The sequence below is a fragment of the Leuciscus leuciscus genome (assembly GCF_965113295.1).
Source record: "Leuciscus leuciscus genome assembly, chromosome: 23".
Lineage (NCBI taxonomy): Eukaryota > Metazoa > Chordata > Actinopteri > Cypriniformes > Leuciscidae > Leuciscus > Leuciscus leuciscus.
In genome coordinates this window covers 5,761,611-5,780,937 of record NC_138747.1, presented here as the reverse complement: position 1 = coordinate 5,780,937, position 19,327 = coordinate 5,761,611, and the positions used below count along the sequence as shown (strand labels likewise).

Below are 19,327 nucleotides of genomic sequence, written 5' to 3'. Positions count from 1 at the left end.
CGGGCAATCGGGGGGACGTGGAGGCAAAATGACAAAGTAATTAATCAGAATACTTAGCAAAAGTTGCTCCTGCTCCTAGCTCATGGATTCACACTCACACTCTCCGTCTCTGCAAGTTTCAGAAGGGAATGATTCAGATTTCTCTTGGCACAGCTACTAGAAGGTTGCTCACGTCACATCTATGTCGTCAAGCTCAGTTTGAGTCTGCGCAGTACGCTCGACCATCAGGAAGGGAGTGCTTCTAATTGACTTTTCTCCGTTTAATCCAATGAGGCCGCTGTATCCAGTTTATATACTGTCTATGCGAGATACGTGCTGGCGGCAGGAAACTTCACTTTGTGTGCCTGCGCCTCGTATACAACGTTATATATAATAAAGCTTGCAGGACAACTTGGTTGGCATTGCCTTTTCAGCGTGAGAAATATACAGTGTGGCGTGTGAGCGTGTGAACTGGTTGAATTGCGTGTCTCTCACGGCCAATGCGTGAGTTATTTCATCAGTCATCTCCATCTCCGACTGCTGTATATGGTTACAGTATTGACCGGTGTGGTTCCCTCAACATAACTCGTGGCCACGAGAAATATGTCGTTCTCTCAAAATATGAAGTCGTGGCCACGAGAAAAATATATCGTTCCCTCAACATGATCTCAAAGGCCACGACTTTACATTGCGTGGCCACGACATAATGACCTTGTAATGCCATACATGTTTTGTCAAGATGACAATCATTAACTTTGTAAGTGTCCAAAATTCAATGAGAAGTCTCTGAAAGACAGAAGGTCCTATGTCAAAGACAATGAAGTCTGTTATGGGTGTATGAAACCAGGTCACCGTGCTAAGGAATGTCGCCACACATGTGATGTTTGCAAATTGTCTTCATTATCTTCAAATTGTCTTCAATCTCACGTCTTCATGATTATGAGAATAACGGAAACAGAAAACCAACGGTAAGCAATGAGCATGCACATGAGAGTGAGGCTACGGATGCCATGCCATGTCACGGATGCCATGTCACCCCCTGGGGTCGGCGGTATCGCCGGCGATACCAGCTCGCTTTTTTTTTTATCAGTTCAAAAGAGATTTATTTTGCTCTGTTGACTTCGATATTACAAACACGTTTCATACATCAATCGATTCTGTTAAATGTGTATTATTTTTGTGTATACTCACAATAAAAACAAAGTGTTTTGCTTTTTGCCAAATAAAGAACAATAAACACGAAGCGAGTTCTGCTTTCTCTCTGTCAGTGTAGTCCATTCTGAAACGCGTCCGCAAATGAACAATAACTCAGCGAATACTCAGTCAAACAGGCATACAGACACACAGGCATGAAGCTTGAATTCTCTTCTTTTAAATGAAGTAATTTATATAAAAACAAATATTCTCAGTTCATGTAATCTGTAAGAAAAGAGCGAGATGTCAGTCGTTCTCATCTCATCTAATTATTTTTAATGTGACTCCACCCACGGAGAGCGCGGACTATTCAAACGCAAATTACTGAGGCAATCCACGCAAGCCTGTGAATGCCCACATATCAGCTCAAGAAAACACAAGTTTAATCAGATCATTGTACTTGTTTACACCGTCTCGCAGCGGTGAGGAATAATAATAATGGAAAACGTACCTCAGAAGTGCTGGTATTTCGAGGAGCAACTAAGTTTTTTTTCATTCTCAAGTAAATCGCGTTTCTGTGTGAATGAATGAACGGCAGAGATGCGCTGTTTACCACAACTCGCAAAAAGACGGTTTAAATTTGAATTGCGTTTCTGTGTGTGAATGAATGATCTGCTTTAGCAAACTATTTTGCTATACTGAATAAAAATCGACTGAAATATGTTTAAATAAAATGTATTTGTATAAGCAACGTATTAAACTGCAAATTAACATTTATATTCCTTATAATAAAAACGAAAGACTTATGTTACAGACAAATGAAAGACAACATTTCGTTGATTAGTTTTGGATAGATTACACATTTTTACTGTAAAATATCTGCCACCTCATTTTTGCTAATATGTTAAATATAGTATGTTTTGTCAATGTAGGCTATATTCGAAGTAATGAATCCTTAACTTTGAAATATGTATGATGAAATGTATAGGCTACTTTAGTTTTTTACAAAGAAAGATTACACTTAAATTGTTGTTGTAATTGTAACCTTTTTAATAAAAATATATATATATTTACAAGGTAGATGTAAACAAATTTTAAAAGGCAAATATAAGCCTTTTCTTTAAATAATTTTTATTGTGTTTTATTATTGACAAATTTGGGGAGAGGATACATATTCCAAAACTGAAAATACAGTATGAGAATTAAATGCACAATTACTAGACATGTTTTCCTTGGATATTATACAATTTGCAAGCACAATTTGTGAAAAAAAAAATGAATTTTTTTTTTTGACATGCTTCCAACTGTGAACCAATTTGGTAGAATATATATATATATATATATATATATATATATATATATATATATATATATATATATATATATATATATAGCTCTTGCATTCTTTCTTGTGGCTATAGGTGACACACCTGAATGAATGGCTCATTAAGTATGCGGGCCCCATTGTCTCCTCAGGTGTGAATCACTAAATATGCATGATGGTGTTGAATCGTTGACGCCCCTTGCGCATATTGCCTTTACAAACAAAAAGTTTTTTTACAAGATTTAAATCAATGTATTGTGTTATGTGAATGATTAGGTGGGATGATTTTCACATCATTTTGAAGAAAAAAACTCTAGGCAACGACATCCGTTAGTCAAAAGTCTTATTGACACATATTTAGTATGTGTTTTGTGGCCTTATTTCAGAAACTTTAGTTTTTAGTTTTTTCAATAACCATGCATAAACATTATTCTCTCAAAAATACAAATATGTACATGCATGTTGCTCACATATTATGGTAGCCCTGTTTGTGCTAAATAGAGTGTAATTATACCTTTGCCATTAATATGTTTATAAGCAACTGAAAAAAGCACAAATGTCAGGGCATGTCAGAACATCTCAAGGACCCCAAAAATCCCTCAGACCCCAGAGGGTTAATATCACAAGCGAAGGCCATTCAGTCATTACATCTATGAATGTCCCTATATGAGTGTCGTCTGTGAAAAATCCACCCAATGAACTTGTCTTTGCTTTGTTAGACACTCAGAGTGACACTACTTTCATTGATGAAGAAAAGAGTAATGTACTGCAAGTAAATACTCAACCAATAAAACACAAACTTACCACCCTGATGGGAGACAATATGATCATTAAAAGTAAAAGAGTATCTGATCTTAGTGTGAGAGGGTACAATTCCTCAGTACATATCAATCTTCCTACAGTATACACCAAGGAGAGTATTCCTGTCAATGCTGATCACACACTGCAACACAGGAAACTGCAAAGATAATCAGAGACAAAATGTCCCCTCTTCTCAGCTGTGAAGTAATTTCACTAATCGGCTATAACCCCAGAGTGCTAGCTCACAGGCAAGCCATACTAGGTAAAGATGAACCTTATGCTATTCTAACACATTTAGGATGGAGTATTGTGGGCTGCTCCACACCAGGCATCAATGAATCAACAGAAGTCAGTTTTTGTCACAGAATAGCCACAAAGGAGATACCAGCTTTGACACCTGTGGATGCAATCAGTGTACTCGAGTCAGACTTTAAGAAAGTCACAGCAGATGACAAGACAATCTCTCAAGATGATATCACGTTCCTAGACAATCTCAAAGAAGGCATAAAGAAAAATGCTCAAGGACATTATGAAATGCCTCTTCCGTTCAAACAACGGCCATACTTGCCTGACAACAGAGAGCTTGCCAAAGTCAGACTCAATCATTTCAACAAGAAGTTCTGTAGAAACGAGAAATACAAGACAGACTACATTACTAACACGAGCGACGTCACTGAGAGAGGTGATGGAACTGATGGTGAAAAGTGGTACATACCTCATCATAGCATCTACCATCCGAAAAAGCCAGACAAGCTACGGGTCGTTTTTGATTGTTCTGCGAAATTTAAAGGGATACTTCACCGTTTTTTCATATTAAACTATGTTATTCCCTTAACTAAGACGAGTTGATACATACCTCTATCGTCTCAGTGCGTGCACTAAATCCCTCTGTCTTGCGGCGAAACTTTGTTAGCCCAGTTCATTTAATATGTGCCAAGCAGAGAAGATACCAAACACCTCCACGTTTTCCCTATTTAAATACAGTTACTCGCGAAGTGTAACTCGACCTAGGACGGTGACACAAAACAAAACGTTGCGCTTTTCTAAGCGTGTAAAATGGATAACTATTTTGTATGGCGGAATACCATAGCAAGTGCTTGGAAGCACTTCGACTTGGCGCAGTAATATCTTCACTCGTGAAAAATCCTCTCACCGGCCCCCGCTCCCTCTAGTGAAGATATTACTGCGCCAAGTCGAAGTGCTTACAAGCACTTGCTATGGTATTCCGCCATACAAAATAGTTATCCATTTTACACGCTTAGAAAAGCGCAACGTTTTGTTTTGTGTCACCGTCCTAGGTCGAGTTACACTTCGCGAGTAACTGTATTTAAATAGGGAAAACGTGGAGGTGTTTGGTAGCTTCTCTGCTTGGCCCATATTAAATGAACTGGGCTAACAAAGTTTCGCCGCAAGACAGAGGGATTTAGTGCACGCACTGAGACGAGAGAGGTATGTATCAACTCGTCTTAGTTAAGGGAATAACATAGTTTAATATGAAAAAACGGTGAAGTATCCCTTTAAAGGTTCAAGTCTCAAGGGAAAAGCTTAGTGTTCATGTTCGCATGGGTAGTAGCACTGGCTTTAGCGGCTCTAACTTAACTTTTCCATATCATTCATCTGATGATGGACGTCTCATGATATTTATTTTAGCACAACTGGGCTGTATTAGGCTATTGATTCCCGTGATTTTGCTTATAAATTCCGATTCAGCCAAACACAATCAGTCCTATATAGGCTGCCTACATGGGCCCAAGGTGGTACCCACATAGGTAATCTCTAAATGGGTTATGAATGGGAAAAACATATGGGACCCACTTTGATAAACCATATGTGTCAAACATGGGCAAACACAATCAGTCCTATATAGGCTGCCTACATGGGCCCAAGGTAGTTCCCACATAGGTAATATCTATATGGGTTATGAATGGGAAAAACATATGGGACCCACTTTGATAAACCATATGTGTCAAACATGGGCAAACACAATCAGTCCTATATAGGCTGCCTACATGGGCCCAAGGTAGGACCCACATAGGTAATCTCTATATGGTTTATGAATGGGAAAAACATATGGGACCCACTTTGATAAACCCTATGTGTCAGACATGGGCAAACACAATCAGTCCTATATAGGCTGCCTACATGGGCCCAAGGTGGTACCCACATAGGTAATCTCTATATGGGCCATGAATGGGGAAATACATATGGGGCCCACTTGGCTAAACCATATGTGTCAAACATGGGCAAACACAATCAGTCCTATATAGGCTGCCAACATGGGCCCAAGGTGGTACCCACATAGGTAATCTCTATATGGGCCATGAATGGGGAAATACATATGGGGCCCACTTGGCTAAACCATATGTGTCAAACATGGGCAAACACAATCAGTCCTATATAGGCTGCCTACATGGGCCCAAGGTAGTTCCCACATAGGTAATCTCTATATGGGCCCTGAATTGGGAAATACATATGGGGCTCGCTTGGCCAAACTATATGTGTCAGACATGGGCAAACACAATCAGTCCTATATAGGCTGCCTACATGGGCCCAAGGTAGTACCCACATAGGTAATCTCTAAATGGGCCCTGAATGGGGAAATACATATGGGGCCTGCTTGACCAAACTATATGTGTCAGACATGGGCAAACACAATCAGTCCTATATAGGCTGCCTACACTGTTAGACTTTTCAAGGGTTTTTTACAGTAACTTACTGGCAACAGTGTTGCCAGTAAGTTACTGTAATTAAGAGTTACAGTACCAAACCGTATTTCAGTTTTGTGTAATACAGTGCATTACTGTAAAAACGAAGCTAATCAGTACAGTGCATTACTGTAAAAACTAAGCTAATCAGTACACTACTGTAATTATTTTTATTTGTACTAAATATAAATTAGATTTGATAATTTTGATATATGATTAATTTTATTTTTATCCTACATAAGTACTACTTTCATACAAACCAATTAGACAAAGTTATCACAAAATACCATTTTTTTATTTAAAACATTTCATATATATCACAAAATAAACATGCCAATGCTGGAAATGATGTGTGAAATTTTTACACATTAATGGGTAAGTTTAGAGACAACATTTTTTGTGTTAATTTTAACTCATTCATTGTGTTAATGATTTTAACAAAGTAAATATGTCAGAGAGGTTAGCACAAAGATGTGTAAACGTGTTAAATTAACACATTATGTGCTGTCCTTCACTGCAAACATTTTTGAAAACATACATAAAATCATAAACAAAACATTAGCATTTGACTAAATGAATGTAGAGTCATTGGTTGTTTAGCTTATACAAGTATTATAATGAAATATCAACCATTACATTCATAAAACTGCAGAATATAAATACATTAAGCATTCAAAAAGGAAATGTCCAAAACAGGACAAAACACAGTTCTTTTCACAATACAAGATACATAACCCCACCTTAAAAATAATTTCACTTATTTCCAAAAATGTGTTGGATTCATGTACACTGGTGGCCAAAAGAAGTATTTAAGTGGCGTAATGTTTTTGAAAGAAGTCTCTTTGATGCTCAAGAAACATTTATTATTATTATCAATGTCTGACTGTCTACTCCATCTTTTCTACAGCATAGGAGTAAAAGTCATCAAAATAATCTTTAAAAAGCCAACACAATGTTTTTGTCCACCTTTGTGAATAAATGAACTTCTCCAAAGATTGGTTCCTGTTCAGAACTTGATTGACAACATCAGAGTGTTCCCTGGTCTGCATGCGTGCCCACAAACACAAATGTACTCAGTCCTTCAGAGGAGATCCCGGTTCCAAAACTATATGAGAGAGAGAGAGAGAGAGAGAGAGAGAGAGAGAGAGAGAGAATATTAGTGTCACATTATTTTTAACCTCCTTTTTTGTTAATTTTTAATATTATTTTCACAAAAACTTAAGAATATATATTTGTAAACAGCTTTTGTCAATAAATAGCATACAAAAGAACTAAATTAAATTATGCCAGATTAAATTTTAATACTTACAAATCCTAAATTCTGTCCAAAAATGCTGAGATGCATAGAAAGAAGTTGAACGACTGAAATAGATGATTTTAGCCCATTTCAGCTTGTCTGCAGTGAAGGGGTTCCTGTTTGAGACAAATACACAGTAAGATACATGCAAGAAATCACTGTGTGATGATCGTTCTCCTTCCTACAGTAGTTAACCCACCTGTGCGCTGATATTAGGACCTTCCTAGTCAGGTGGAACTGCAATGGTAGAGTCGCTGGCTAATAAAATATAAAAATAATGCAAAAATATAAACTTAAGTTGTTTAGAATGCTAGATTTGGTCTTAGTGAGAGTTTTACTGCAGTGCTTACCTGGATACATTTAATCTGGTGAGACTGAACAAAGACAATGGTCCATCTTCTGATTGGTTCATTTGCTGTGTAATAAAGTTAGACATAATGCAAAGGTCACTTATTTGATATAAAGTTAGCCAATTTTATAGAGATTTTATAAGATATTGTTAGCTACCTAGTCTGCACCAGTGGCTCAAAAGCAATTTTCACATAGTGTATGCTAATCATTTCAGCAAACTTATCTCAAAATATATCACAAATGGGCTGGCCTACCTCTGGAATCTTGCTAAGTCACTGGCGCGAATTGGCGCTTTGTTGCAGTTGCCTTTAAACACAAAAATTAAAATTAAATTCCATAAAAAAAAAAAAACTATAATATGGTATAGTTTGCAAACTAATGCTAAAACTATAAAGGTTCTCATCAGTAGGCCAACATTAAGATATAAACAGAATTTCACATTAGTTTATTCACATTTATTGTTAATGTAAACGCGTTGCTCGTTGGCATATTTTAACTCGACAATTCAATAATCTAACAAAGTGTGTAAAATGAAACGTTAGCTCAGTTTACCATGGTAAAGTTCGTTACCGCCATGTTGACGACGAGTAACGTTAGGCTAACGTTAACGTTATAACATACGTTAAACTGGGCACAATCCTGTCAACATACACAGAATGTTTTTTTTTTGTTTTTTTTTACCTTGCTTGCTGATCTCTCTCTCGGTGAAGTGAATTCCGTCTCTTCCCCGGGCCAGACACGAACGTCGCGATCCAACAAAAGACAGACCCCATTACCTACACTGGATGTCTGTCTGACGCGACACGACAAATCCCAGACAGTATAGTGATGCGCCGCGGCCGTTATATTTCAGACGTAGTCCGATACAAGTCCAAGCGCTCGCACTAGTTCTTACAAGGGATAAACAGGTTTGCATTTAAAGGTCCGGTCGCTTCAATGTGTCCAATATAGACAGCCTCTGGCTATTATAGCGTTGTAGACACGTGGTGTAAGGCAAAAATTAGGAAATAAAAAGCACGGTGGAATGGTGCCAGCCAGAGAGGCAGTTACGTCAAATACAGTAGTATACAGCAAATTTAAAAAATACAGTAAGTCTCTGTATGTGGTGTTAGACGTCACAGAAAATTCCCATGATGCAATTGGAATCACAGTTATTTACTGTAAAGAGAAATAGCAGTATAATACTGGGGGATTTAAAGTAAATAACTGTAGAAATTACAGAAAAGTCTAACAGTGTACATGGGCCCAAGGTAGTTCCCACATAGGTAATCTCTATATGGGCCCTAAATGGGGAAATACATATGGGGCCCGCTTGGCCAAACTATATGTGTCAGACATGGGCAAACACAATCTGTCCTATATAGGCTGCCTACATGGGCCCAAGGTGGTACACACATAGGTAATCTCTATATGGGCCCTGAAGGGGGAAATACATATGGGGCCCGCTTGGCTAAACCATATGTGTCAGACATGGGCAAACACAATCAGTCCTATATAGGCTGCCAACATGGGCCCAAGTTAGTTCACACATTGGTAATCTCTATATGGGTTATGAATGGGAAAAACATATGGGACCCACTTTGATAAACCATATGTGTCAGACATGGGCAAACACAATCAGTCCTATATAGGCTGCCAACATGGGCCCAAGGTGGTACCCACATAGGTAATCTCTATATGGGCCCTGAATGGGGAAATACATATGGGGCCCGCTTGGCCAAACCATATGTGTCAGACATGGGCAAACACAATCAGTCCTATATAGGCTGCCAACATGGGCCCAAGGTATTTCCCACATAGGTAATCTCTATATGGGTTATGAATGGGAAAAACATATGGGACCCGCTTGGCTAAACCATATGTGTCAGACATGGGCAAACACAATCAGTCCAATAAAGGCTGCCTACATGGGCCCAAGGTAGTTCCCACATAGGTAATCTCTATATGGATTATGAATGGGAAAAACATATGGGACCCACTGTGATAAACCATATGTGTCAGACCATATGCATCTGTAAGTTACATCATAAACTATACACTTGTAAACAACATATCTGTACAATCATTAAAACAATTGTATACAGTATATTTGTCATTTAGAATCTTTGATATAATACCACTAACAGCTGACTGCGGAATATTTAGTAGTGAGGAAATTTCACAAATGGACTTATTACACAATTGGAAACCTGGTACCACGCTTGAATTAACTGAATTCACTGAGCTCCTGAAAGCGACCTATTCTTTCACAAATGTTTGTAGAAGCGTCTGCATGCCTAGTGCTTGATTTTATACAACTGTGGCCATGGAAGTGATTGAAAGACCCAAATTCAATTATTTGGAGGGGTGTCCCAATACTTTTGGCAATATAGTGTATGTGGTTACAGTATAGGCCATGGCTCTTCAAATCCAGTCCTGTTGGTGTTCAGCAGACATTAGTTTCAACCCATGACATTAAATATTCAAAGTGTCAACTTTTAGTGGTCTGATTTTGTGAGTTACTGCAAAATGCTTATCTCCATATAGTTATTTTAAAATCTATACAAATGGTTCAAAATATCCAGAAAATGGTCACTACAATATCAAGAACGGGTTACAGAAGTTTCTGTATATTACAGAATATTGGGGTAAGGGTTTTGATTATTGAAAGGGGCACATCAGTTCAGATGATGAAATAGCCCAAGTAAAGAAAGATAGAATGGAAATTCATGGTTTGAAGGGAAAATCCAATGTAAATTCAGAAACCATATTTGCATCATATACAGTCAGGAGTACAGAATAAAGTGCAGTTTCATTCATTTAGCATATTGTGTTTTGTGTTCAGTTTTCTTTTGAGGCCAACAGTACAGACTTTTCTTTTCAGTCATAGTTGGCACATGACTGACCCTCAAAGTTGAAATATGGTTGAAACAATGTCAGTTGTTGTTTTAATGTCAAAATGAAACGTTTAATACTAAACAGTTGAAAAGGTTTCTTTTTTTCTTCTTCTTTTTTTTACAAAATCTGTATGTTGAATCAATGTCATGTCTTCAAGGAATACATAATCTTTGAATTATTATTATTTCTAATTATTATTTTATTTTAGTATGATATTTTGATCCAAACACCACTTCACAAATTTAAATGTATGTAAAATATAATCATATTATTAACAATAATAATAATAATGGATATAATTTCAATCTCAAGAGAGAAGTGCAGCAGAAACTTTTTTGCTTTGTGTGATTTTGTTTGGACTTACAATTTTGTGTTTGCCTAAAGCTTACCATGCACAGAGCCGGATTAACGCAAAGGCAAACTAGGCACGTGCCTAGGGCCCGATTGGCGGGATGGGGCCCAGACAGAGGGACAAAAAAAAAACAAAAAAAAAAAAATGTACAAATGTCCTATCTACAATTTATTTCAATATTTATTAATTAACTAAAAATAGTGACGATGTTTATCTTAACCATAGACTGTTACATTACTGCAGTTAAACCAATTAATGTGTCCGTTACAAAGCGGGTGCCGGCTTCTGAAAGTATGTGTAACGAACATCCATCAGGTGCTGCGAGGCAAAAGCCTAATAAGCACACAAAGAAGCACAGCTCATAATGCAGGTGTGTGAGTTGTCGTCATCTATTTTGGAGTGATTGCAATGTATTCTAAATATAAACTTGTACTGTAGATCAGCGTCATTTCTGGAAAAATCATTCACCGCTTTATTACGAGTTTAAAAGAGCGCGAGCGTCATTAACGTGCCCAGACGAGACGCTTTGAATTTGCGCGTACAATGAATAACATCGCGTCGGGAGCTGACTAGTAAAAAAGCTACAAAATTAAAAGACAAGACGTCTGTATTCTAAGTTAAAAAGCCAACACACTCACTACAACATTTTTAAATGTTTCAAATAAAGGATCTCATATCTATGGGTCTATCTTCTAAATTCTGCTGATGATTAGATTATACCCTGACATTACGCCAATAATATCAGTTTATATATTTTTTTCTGCTCAGTAGCGATCGTGTCTTTCTCTTCCAAGTTCCACTTGATTTGTGTATAGCATATTTAAGGTAGCAATGCAATATAAAAGCACTTATGCTCATCTACTGAAGTGGGATTCTGGAACTGTGAATAAATTGAATAAAACAGCAAAATAACAACAACAACAACAATAACATCTTCATTAAACAAAAAAGAGATTACCTTAGATAAAGTTTGATTAATATGTACATACAGTACCGGTAAAAGTCTGGACCCATTACTATTTTTAATGTTTTTGAAAGAAGTTTATTATTATGCTCTACAAGCCTGCATTTATTTGATCAAAAATACAGAAAAAAACAGGAATATTCAGCAAGGATGTGTTAAATATATAAAAAGTGATAGTGAAGACTTTTTTAAAACAACTTTTTAATAATAAAAAATCCTGAAAAAAAGTATCACAGGTTATAAAATAAATATTAAAGGAGAAGTTCACTTTTAAAATGAAAATTCTGTCATCATATACTCACCCTCATGTTGTTTCAAACCTGTATGAATTTCTTTCTTCTGCTGAACAGAAAGGAAGATATTTAGAAGAATATCAGTAACCAGACAGTTTTTGGGTCCCATTGACTTCCATAGTATATTTTTTTCCTACTATGGAAGTCAATGGGACCCAAAAACTGTCTGGTTACTGACATTCTTCTAAATATCTTCCTTTGTGTTCAGCAGAAGAAAGAAATTTATACAGGTTTGAAACAACATGAGGGTGAGTATATGATGACAGAATTTTCATTTTAAAAGTGAATTTTAAAAGTGGTGCTTCTCCTTTAAGCACCATTTCTAACATTTGATAATAAATCAGAATATTATAAAGTTTTCTGAAGGATCACGTGACACTAAATTCAGCTTTGCATCACAGACATATAAAGTATAGTAAAATAGAAAACCATTATTTTAAATTTTAATAATATTTCACTATATTATTTTTCTGTATTTTTGATCAAATAAATCCAGGCTTGATGAGCATAAGAGACTTCTTTCAAAAACATTAAAAATCGTAATGTGTCCAAACTTATGTACAGTGTAAGTAAAAATATACTGCTTTTAAAATTAAATGTTGTATAAATAAAAAGGTTAGGAATCATATTTGCTTCAAGTGTTTTTTTATTGGGGGTGGGGGGCCTCCAACATGAATTTTGCCTAGGGCCTCCTAATGTCTAGAACCGGCCCTGACCATGCAGGATTGCATTTTTATTCACACTGTCATCAAAACACTATTTTAACTAATTAAATAATATAGTCTACAAATAAAACTAAACACACATTTCTTAAAAAAAAAATTATAATAAAAAAAAAAAGAAAGAAAGAAAGAAAAGTAATCTTTTCCATTACCACGCTGAAACAATTGCTATTGGTTGTTCCACCTTCTTTGATCATGATTGGTTAATATGACTGGCCAATGACAACTGTGCGCGCCTTTTTACTGGTCAAGTTTGAAAATATGTCAGTTTGTGTTGATGACGACGTGTGTGTTGATGACAACGTGTGTGTGCTACTGCTCGGCAAGATTACGGTCTTTCCTTATGCCTGTTAAATTATTATTTTAAACTAATTTGCGTTGTGGCATGGAAATGGAGAAGAACAGAAGCTGATATGTGAACACAGAGGAAGGTCGGTCTGGATGTGTGAGTCCTGCAAACATTTTGGCGATATCAGGTAAGAGAACATTTTTCAGTCTCTATTACAGGCCTAACGTTATGTAAAGTTATGTTTCGTGTTCATGTCCTATAAGTTATATCCACTATCATTTTAGAAAAACAGATATTAATTAATATATATTTAAACATTTAGGTATTACATTAAAATAAGTAGATAATAATGTTAATATAGTTCATGGTATAATATATAATGCAGGTAAACAAATCGTGTGTTAATGGAGTTCATTAACTTCAAAAACGAATTTACGCTTTTATGTTTGGGTATATAGGTAAGTGCAGAGTGAAGATTTTTCTCTATGGCTCTGGGTTAGTGTACAGAGTAGGCTAAGAGTAAGGGTAGCTGTAACTCAATCCAAGTAACTTAAGCAATTAACTAACAAAACACTTGTAACTTCTGTTACAGCTATTGAGACATCAATTAAGCATGTCTGATACAAATTAAGGTTTTCAAATAAAATATTTATTAAACAATGACAGACAACAAAAATGTGTGCTTGTGTGAGTGTGTGTGAACAAGAAAAACAAAAACCAGGGGCAGGTGATCCATGAAACAGACAGGACTGGTGATGGCCATAACAATCCTAAAGGTCCAGCATTGTTCTCACAAGCCGCTTCACTCAAGACAACAAAACATAATGAAAAGTTAGTGACGTTATATCCCAAAAAATTAAATTAAATAAAAGTTGCTATAAAGGTGGTAGCGATTCATTACCGAACTCTTACTGTCACAGCTGACGAAGTCGCGCTAGCTAACTAGCTAGCAGGGAGTGCTTGAAAATTGGTTGAAACGACCAACATAAAATATAAATAATTACGCTGTGCATGAACAAATGAAGACCAGTCTAAGCATTGCAAAGGGCCTCTGATACAATATAGACAGTTGACAATTCAAAAGAGGTCGATATTTCAGCAACTTACCTCTGGAACAACTCAACGCGCAGCAATGTAAGTGAATGGGGTCCAATGCCCAAATGACAGTGTTTGGAACTAATCCGATCTTCAAATCCCGGAAGTAGGCGGTTAAAAGCGCCGCCATTTTTTACAACGGAGGTCTATGGAAGTGTCGCAACTCTTTCTCTCTATGGCTCTGGGTCAGATCAGTCGGATGGCAGGTAACAAAGTCACAAGGCAGCGCAGGGACGCAATGGGCAAAACCAGATCCTCCGTGAGTCACTGCAGGAACGACCAGGCAGCCAGGGACAGAAATCCAGCGGAGGGGGAGGAGGGAGTTTTATGCTCCTCAAAACATGGATGAACCATTTCATTTCTTCACTTGTTGCACCTCTAAAGGTAAATATATATGTACAGAAATTATGATAGAATATGTTGGCTACTGTATAGCTATTCAAATATATTGATCAGCAAGCCAAGGCAGAATCTGTGGAGCTTTCCCCAAAAAAGTGTTGGGGACATCATGTCCCACATGTAAATTACACCAATGCCTGTGGCCAGAACTGCCCTCTGTTACAGTGAACATGTGGTCTCATGATCTATACGTTCATCTTCATAGAACTGACTGCATTATATGGTTTCCTTTGGTATGTCACTTCCTAATTCAACTATTGTGTGAGTCTTGTTTCTTTCCTCACTCTCGCTGTAATGGAGTTGTTCATCTTCATTGCTTTTCAGCTTCTTATGGAGGTTCAGTCTTACAGTAAGTGATCTTTGTCATTTAAAGTAATTTAACACTGAATGTCCACATTTGTAGTGAAAAAACATTTGTCTAAAATACAGAATTTAAGCATGTGTGATCAGTATGTTTGTGTTTTAGTAGAGCACAGCAGACACATGAACCTACAACCTTAAAGCAGTTTTACTTTAGCTATGCCATTAAAACCCCTTACCTGTCAGGGATCACTGGTGATCCCGGATTATTTTAGTTCAAAATATGTTTGAGCTTATATATCTCAATGTTAATAACAGTCTGGTTAATTTTGAGTCTTGAACTATAAACTCTCAAGGGTTGGCTTTCTAAATGTATGTGTGTTATGTTTCTATTCAGAATTACTTATGAGCAGTAACCTTTTTATTTTGGGCATTTCATGTATGCAGCACTTGCCAAAATTGGGGGTGATGAGGAAGGGGTTAAAATTCATGAATTTTTTTTGTTGCAATAACCTATTTAATCCATTAATTAGAACTATGAGTCATGTAAACACCTTATTTGGTGTACAAGATAATTAATTTATAACTGCACATATAAAAGTTATTCTTGGAGCTACTGTATATATCCTGATAAAAGCTATCAGAATCAGAGGAATGCATTTTTGAAGTGCATGAAAAAGAGACTTTCTTTTCCTTTTTTTTGGGCCAATCATTAAAAGAAATTAAAATGGACTTAAAATGACTTAAAGACCCCCTTTGATGAAAATCAAGTTTTTAATGTTGTTCATGTCTATGTGGTGTTTTTAATATACTTAAAGCCAAACCATGTGCAAATTCTTCAGTCAACATCATTGCTGAGTATTTTCTCCTTAAAACTGCAGTGTATCAAAGACAGTGTCAAAAACACAGTTAGAAAGCACCCGTTTCCTACCGTCACAAACGTAATGAATCCTGTCAACGTGCAATGTTGGACTTTACCTATCATTTCTATCATGCTCAGTTGGAATTTTAACACAGTGAGCACAAAATCACCTTTAAGAAGGGACAGGAAAAAGAGTGTAGATGTAGCAATATAATGGGTGAATTTTTGTATATGATGTATGTTATGATGAACTCTTTCTCCAATGATGTTCGGAGTTGTTCAAAGCGTTTCTAAGGACACTGATGGTTAGAAGGCAGCTCACTGACTCTGAGATGGTGAACAGGAACATAGTTTGTGTAACATTAGCATCACATTATCAGCTGTTAAATAACATAGTCAAACCAAAGGCAAATCATTCCTAGTGAAAATATATTATATATTAAATTTGCCAAGTACAAATGCATTTAAATATGTATTAAAGGGATAGTTCACTTTGAAATTAAATTTTGGTATGTTTTAGCTTACCTCAAGGGCATCCAAGATGTAGGTGTCTTTTTTTCCGCAGTAGTTTCAATTTTGATATTTTTAGGTCAAACCGTTCTTGTCTGTCAGTCATATAATGCAGGTCTATGGTCACTTGTCTCAAACAGCAAGCACAGAGTCCAAATTAAAACAATTCCCCGTCGTCCAAATGAAACAATTCCCCATCGTAAGTACACATTGATGGCCTAAGACACGAAACGAGCGGTTTGTGTGAGAAAACGAACAGTTTTTATATCGTTTTTACCTCTTGAACTCAGCCACGTCCAAGTGATCTGAGAGCGCGGGCGGGTATAGATATATACACTAGATGTCGCCTTGGCTACTAAACCGTAGTACTTACCCAATGTGTACTTACGATGGGGAATTGTTTAATTTGGACGACGGGGAATTGTTTTAATTTGGACTCTGTGCATGCTGTTTGAGACAAGTGACCATTGACCTGCATTATATGACTGACAGTCAAGAACGGTTTGACCTAAAAATATCAAAATTGAAACTACTGCGGAAAAAAAGACACCTACATCTTGGATGCCCTTGAGGTAAGCTAAAACATACCAAAATTTAATTTCAAAGTGAACTATCCCTTTAATATACTATGCTGCATACCCTGCAATTCAACTTGGGAGACCGGGGACAGTTGCAACATGGGGATGGTTGCAACATGTCATTTTTCTCCAATCAGAAACAAGCTAGAGTGATGACACTCATACTGCACATGCACAGTTAGACCCTCCCCCCACCAAGAAGACAGCAGACATATTCAACCTCTGCTGCTGCATTTATTGAACAAAACTTGTTTTGGAGGTATGAAAGTAATTTTTTTTCATGAGATATATTTTTTGTCATACTGTCCTGACATTTTGTATGAATTAATCAAAACTTACTTAGTTTGAATTATTGTTTTGTTGACTTCTAAGTGACATGGTTAGCATGTGTCAAAGTCAGTGTGTCTAGCAGGCGTATGATGTTCAGTCGTGGCTGATAGGGTCGGGGATGGTTGCAACAAGTTATAAATTGCATGTTTAATAAAGGTTTGTTGCATTGCAAATTGCTCAATTCTTCCTGTCTGACACTGAAATGTGGAGGGATTGAATAGCATCTGTAACACCTGCACATTGAATCTATGTAGGCCTATGTTCTACACATGAACAAACAAAACTCAATAACTGTTATTTGATAAATATGACTAAATAAATAAATTATAGGCTACAATAATATTATTGAAATAAATAATACTATAATATTATAGTAGGCCTAAAACAGTTAATATTTTCAGAATTCTTTGCTCATTGAGACAAAAAGCTCAAGTTAATTAATGAAATTTAAGATATTTTTAACGTGTTGCAACCGTCCCTGGGTTGTGTTGCAACCGTCCCCTGGGTCGGGGTCAGTTGCAACATCTGACTTCTTCTATTCAAGTAAATACTGTGAACGATATGTCATATATAATCATTTTTAAATGGTATGGGTAATTAGCAGACAGATGCAAGTTTAATATATACAAATTTGGTTGGTCTAGTCCAAATAGTCTCTGAGTAACTGAGAGAAATGCAAAAAGTGTTGCAACTGTCCCCAGTCTCCCCTATACTTAAAGTCTTCTAAATTGGTACAACTAATTCTGTACTTAATGCACTTTAGTGATCCGGAAATAGTATGAGGTTCAAATAAAGATATACTTATTTGAAAAGAAGGTTCTCTGCGCTTCTACAATCCACAACAATCCGGTGCAACCAGGGCAGGACAAAACACACACACACACGAAACAAATTAAATCGCCAGTGCAGCACAGATGTCTATGTTACGATTTCCTGATTGGTCTAGGGGAGGAATGAAACAGTAAAAATGGATGGTGGTGAAATGAATGTGCAACAGCATGAAGCCACCCCGTCTCCAGACCCAGAGTTGTTTCACAATAACCACACATAGTGATCTCATTCAAGAAAGTAGTTTTATTTACAAATTAGGCAAAAGAAAAAGAGAGGCATCAAATTCAGAAGGGGGTATAGCCAAAACAACAAACATAAATCAATCTTACTCCTCATTAATCAAACTAAATAAACAAAAAAAAATAAAAAGTACAGCAAAATAAGCTAACTCCCTTGCTAGCATAAACAGGAGAAAAAAGTATGCTTCAAAATAAATGGCACCCACCTCCCTACTAACCACACAAAATAAAGAAATAAGTGATTAAGTAACAAGCTTCAAATAAACCAAGAGAAAATGATGCATGAAGTCAAACAATGATTAACCATTAAAGGTAACACTCACTTCTGCCTTTAAAGTCTCAATCAGGGAGTGAAACAGAAAGAGACTAAAAAGAGAAAACTACTTCACTAAGTAGTAGTACACACAATATAAGGTAGAGATACACTGTTCACTACTGGCTTCAACAAAGTCTCAGGTCTGGGGTTGAAGATGGGACCTCATTACTGCTTCTGCACACAGTCAAGCCGCCGCCGCCGCCGCCACCGCCACGCCGCCACCCAAAAATACACCCATCTAAACCAAGGTGCCACACTCACAAATCAGTCATTAAAGGGCAAGTGCCCACACATAGGTAAAAAAAAAAAAAAAAAAGAATAAAATAATGAAAAAAAAAAAGTAAATAAGTAACAAACATAAAAAGTTCACAATATAATGGGAATAAAAGTATATTCATCTTAAATACTGTATTTTAATATGCTTAAATGTTTGGAGAAAGCATGTTAAGCTCAATTCTGTGGGGCGTTTGGTAAGGTAATACGACAATTATCAATCAAATTTAAAACATCAGTTGTATCCCCAAGGTATGATGGTAAACTGTGAACATATTGTCTTAAAAAGAAATCAACAAATTGTGAGAGAGGCTCAGTTGGGCTTCCTATGCTAGATACAATGAGGCGCAAAGGAGGATCATCAAGTCGTTTGTGAATTTTGGGTAGACCATAGAGTACTGGATATCGAGGATGGTCACTTAGTAAAAAAGCCTTTTCTTTATCGGTAATCCAGACTTTTTTATGAGATGAATCAATAAATTCATTAATCATATTTTTTGTGCTGG

At 36.6% G+C, this 19,327-nt stretch overlaps 1 protein-coding gene and 1 long non-coding RNA gene across 3 annotated transcripts in view; one reads left to right on the top strand and one right to left on the bottom strand.

The window, feature by feature from the left end:
* Positions 1-19,327, top strand: part of LOC309487806 (uncharacterized protein) — a 74,953-nt gene that overhangs the window by 25,821 nt on the left and 29,805 nt on the right. Inside the window, exon 1 of one of the 2 annotated variants that reach the window (XM_082155653.1) lies at positions 14,853-14,931. The exons of the other annotated variant lie outside the window; for it this stretch is intronic. Coding sequence (XP_082011779.1) covers positions 14,877-14,931 — 55 coding nt within the window. The 5' untranslated portion in view covers positions 14,853-14,876. Of the gene's footprint in view, positions 1-14,852; positions 14,932-19,327 lie in introns of those variants that run through there. 2 annotated transcript variants of the gene reach the window in all.
* On the bottom strand, positions 6,302-8,447 carry LOC309487434. Its single transcript, XR_014201849.1, has 6 exons — positions 8,273-8,447; positions 7,846-7,897; positions 7,591-7,655; positions 7,440-7,498; positions 7,253-7,356; positions 6,302-7,048 (listed from the first exon to the last, which is right to left on the bottom strand). It is a non-coding gene; the product is annotated as an uncharacterized lncRNA (long non-coding RNA).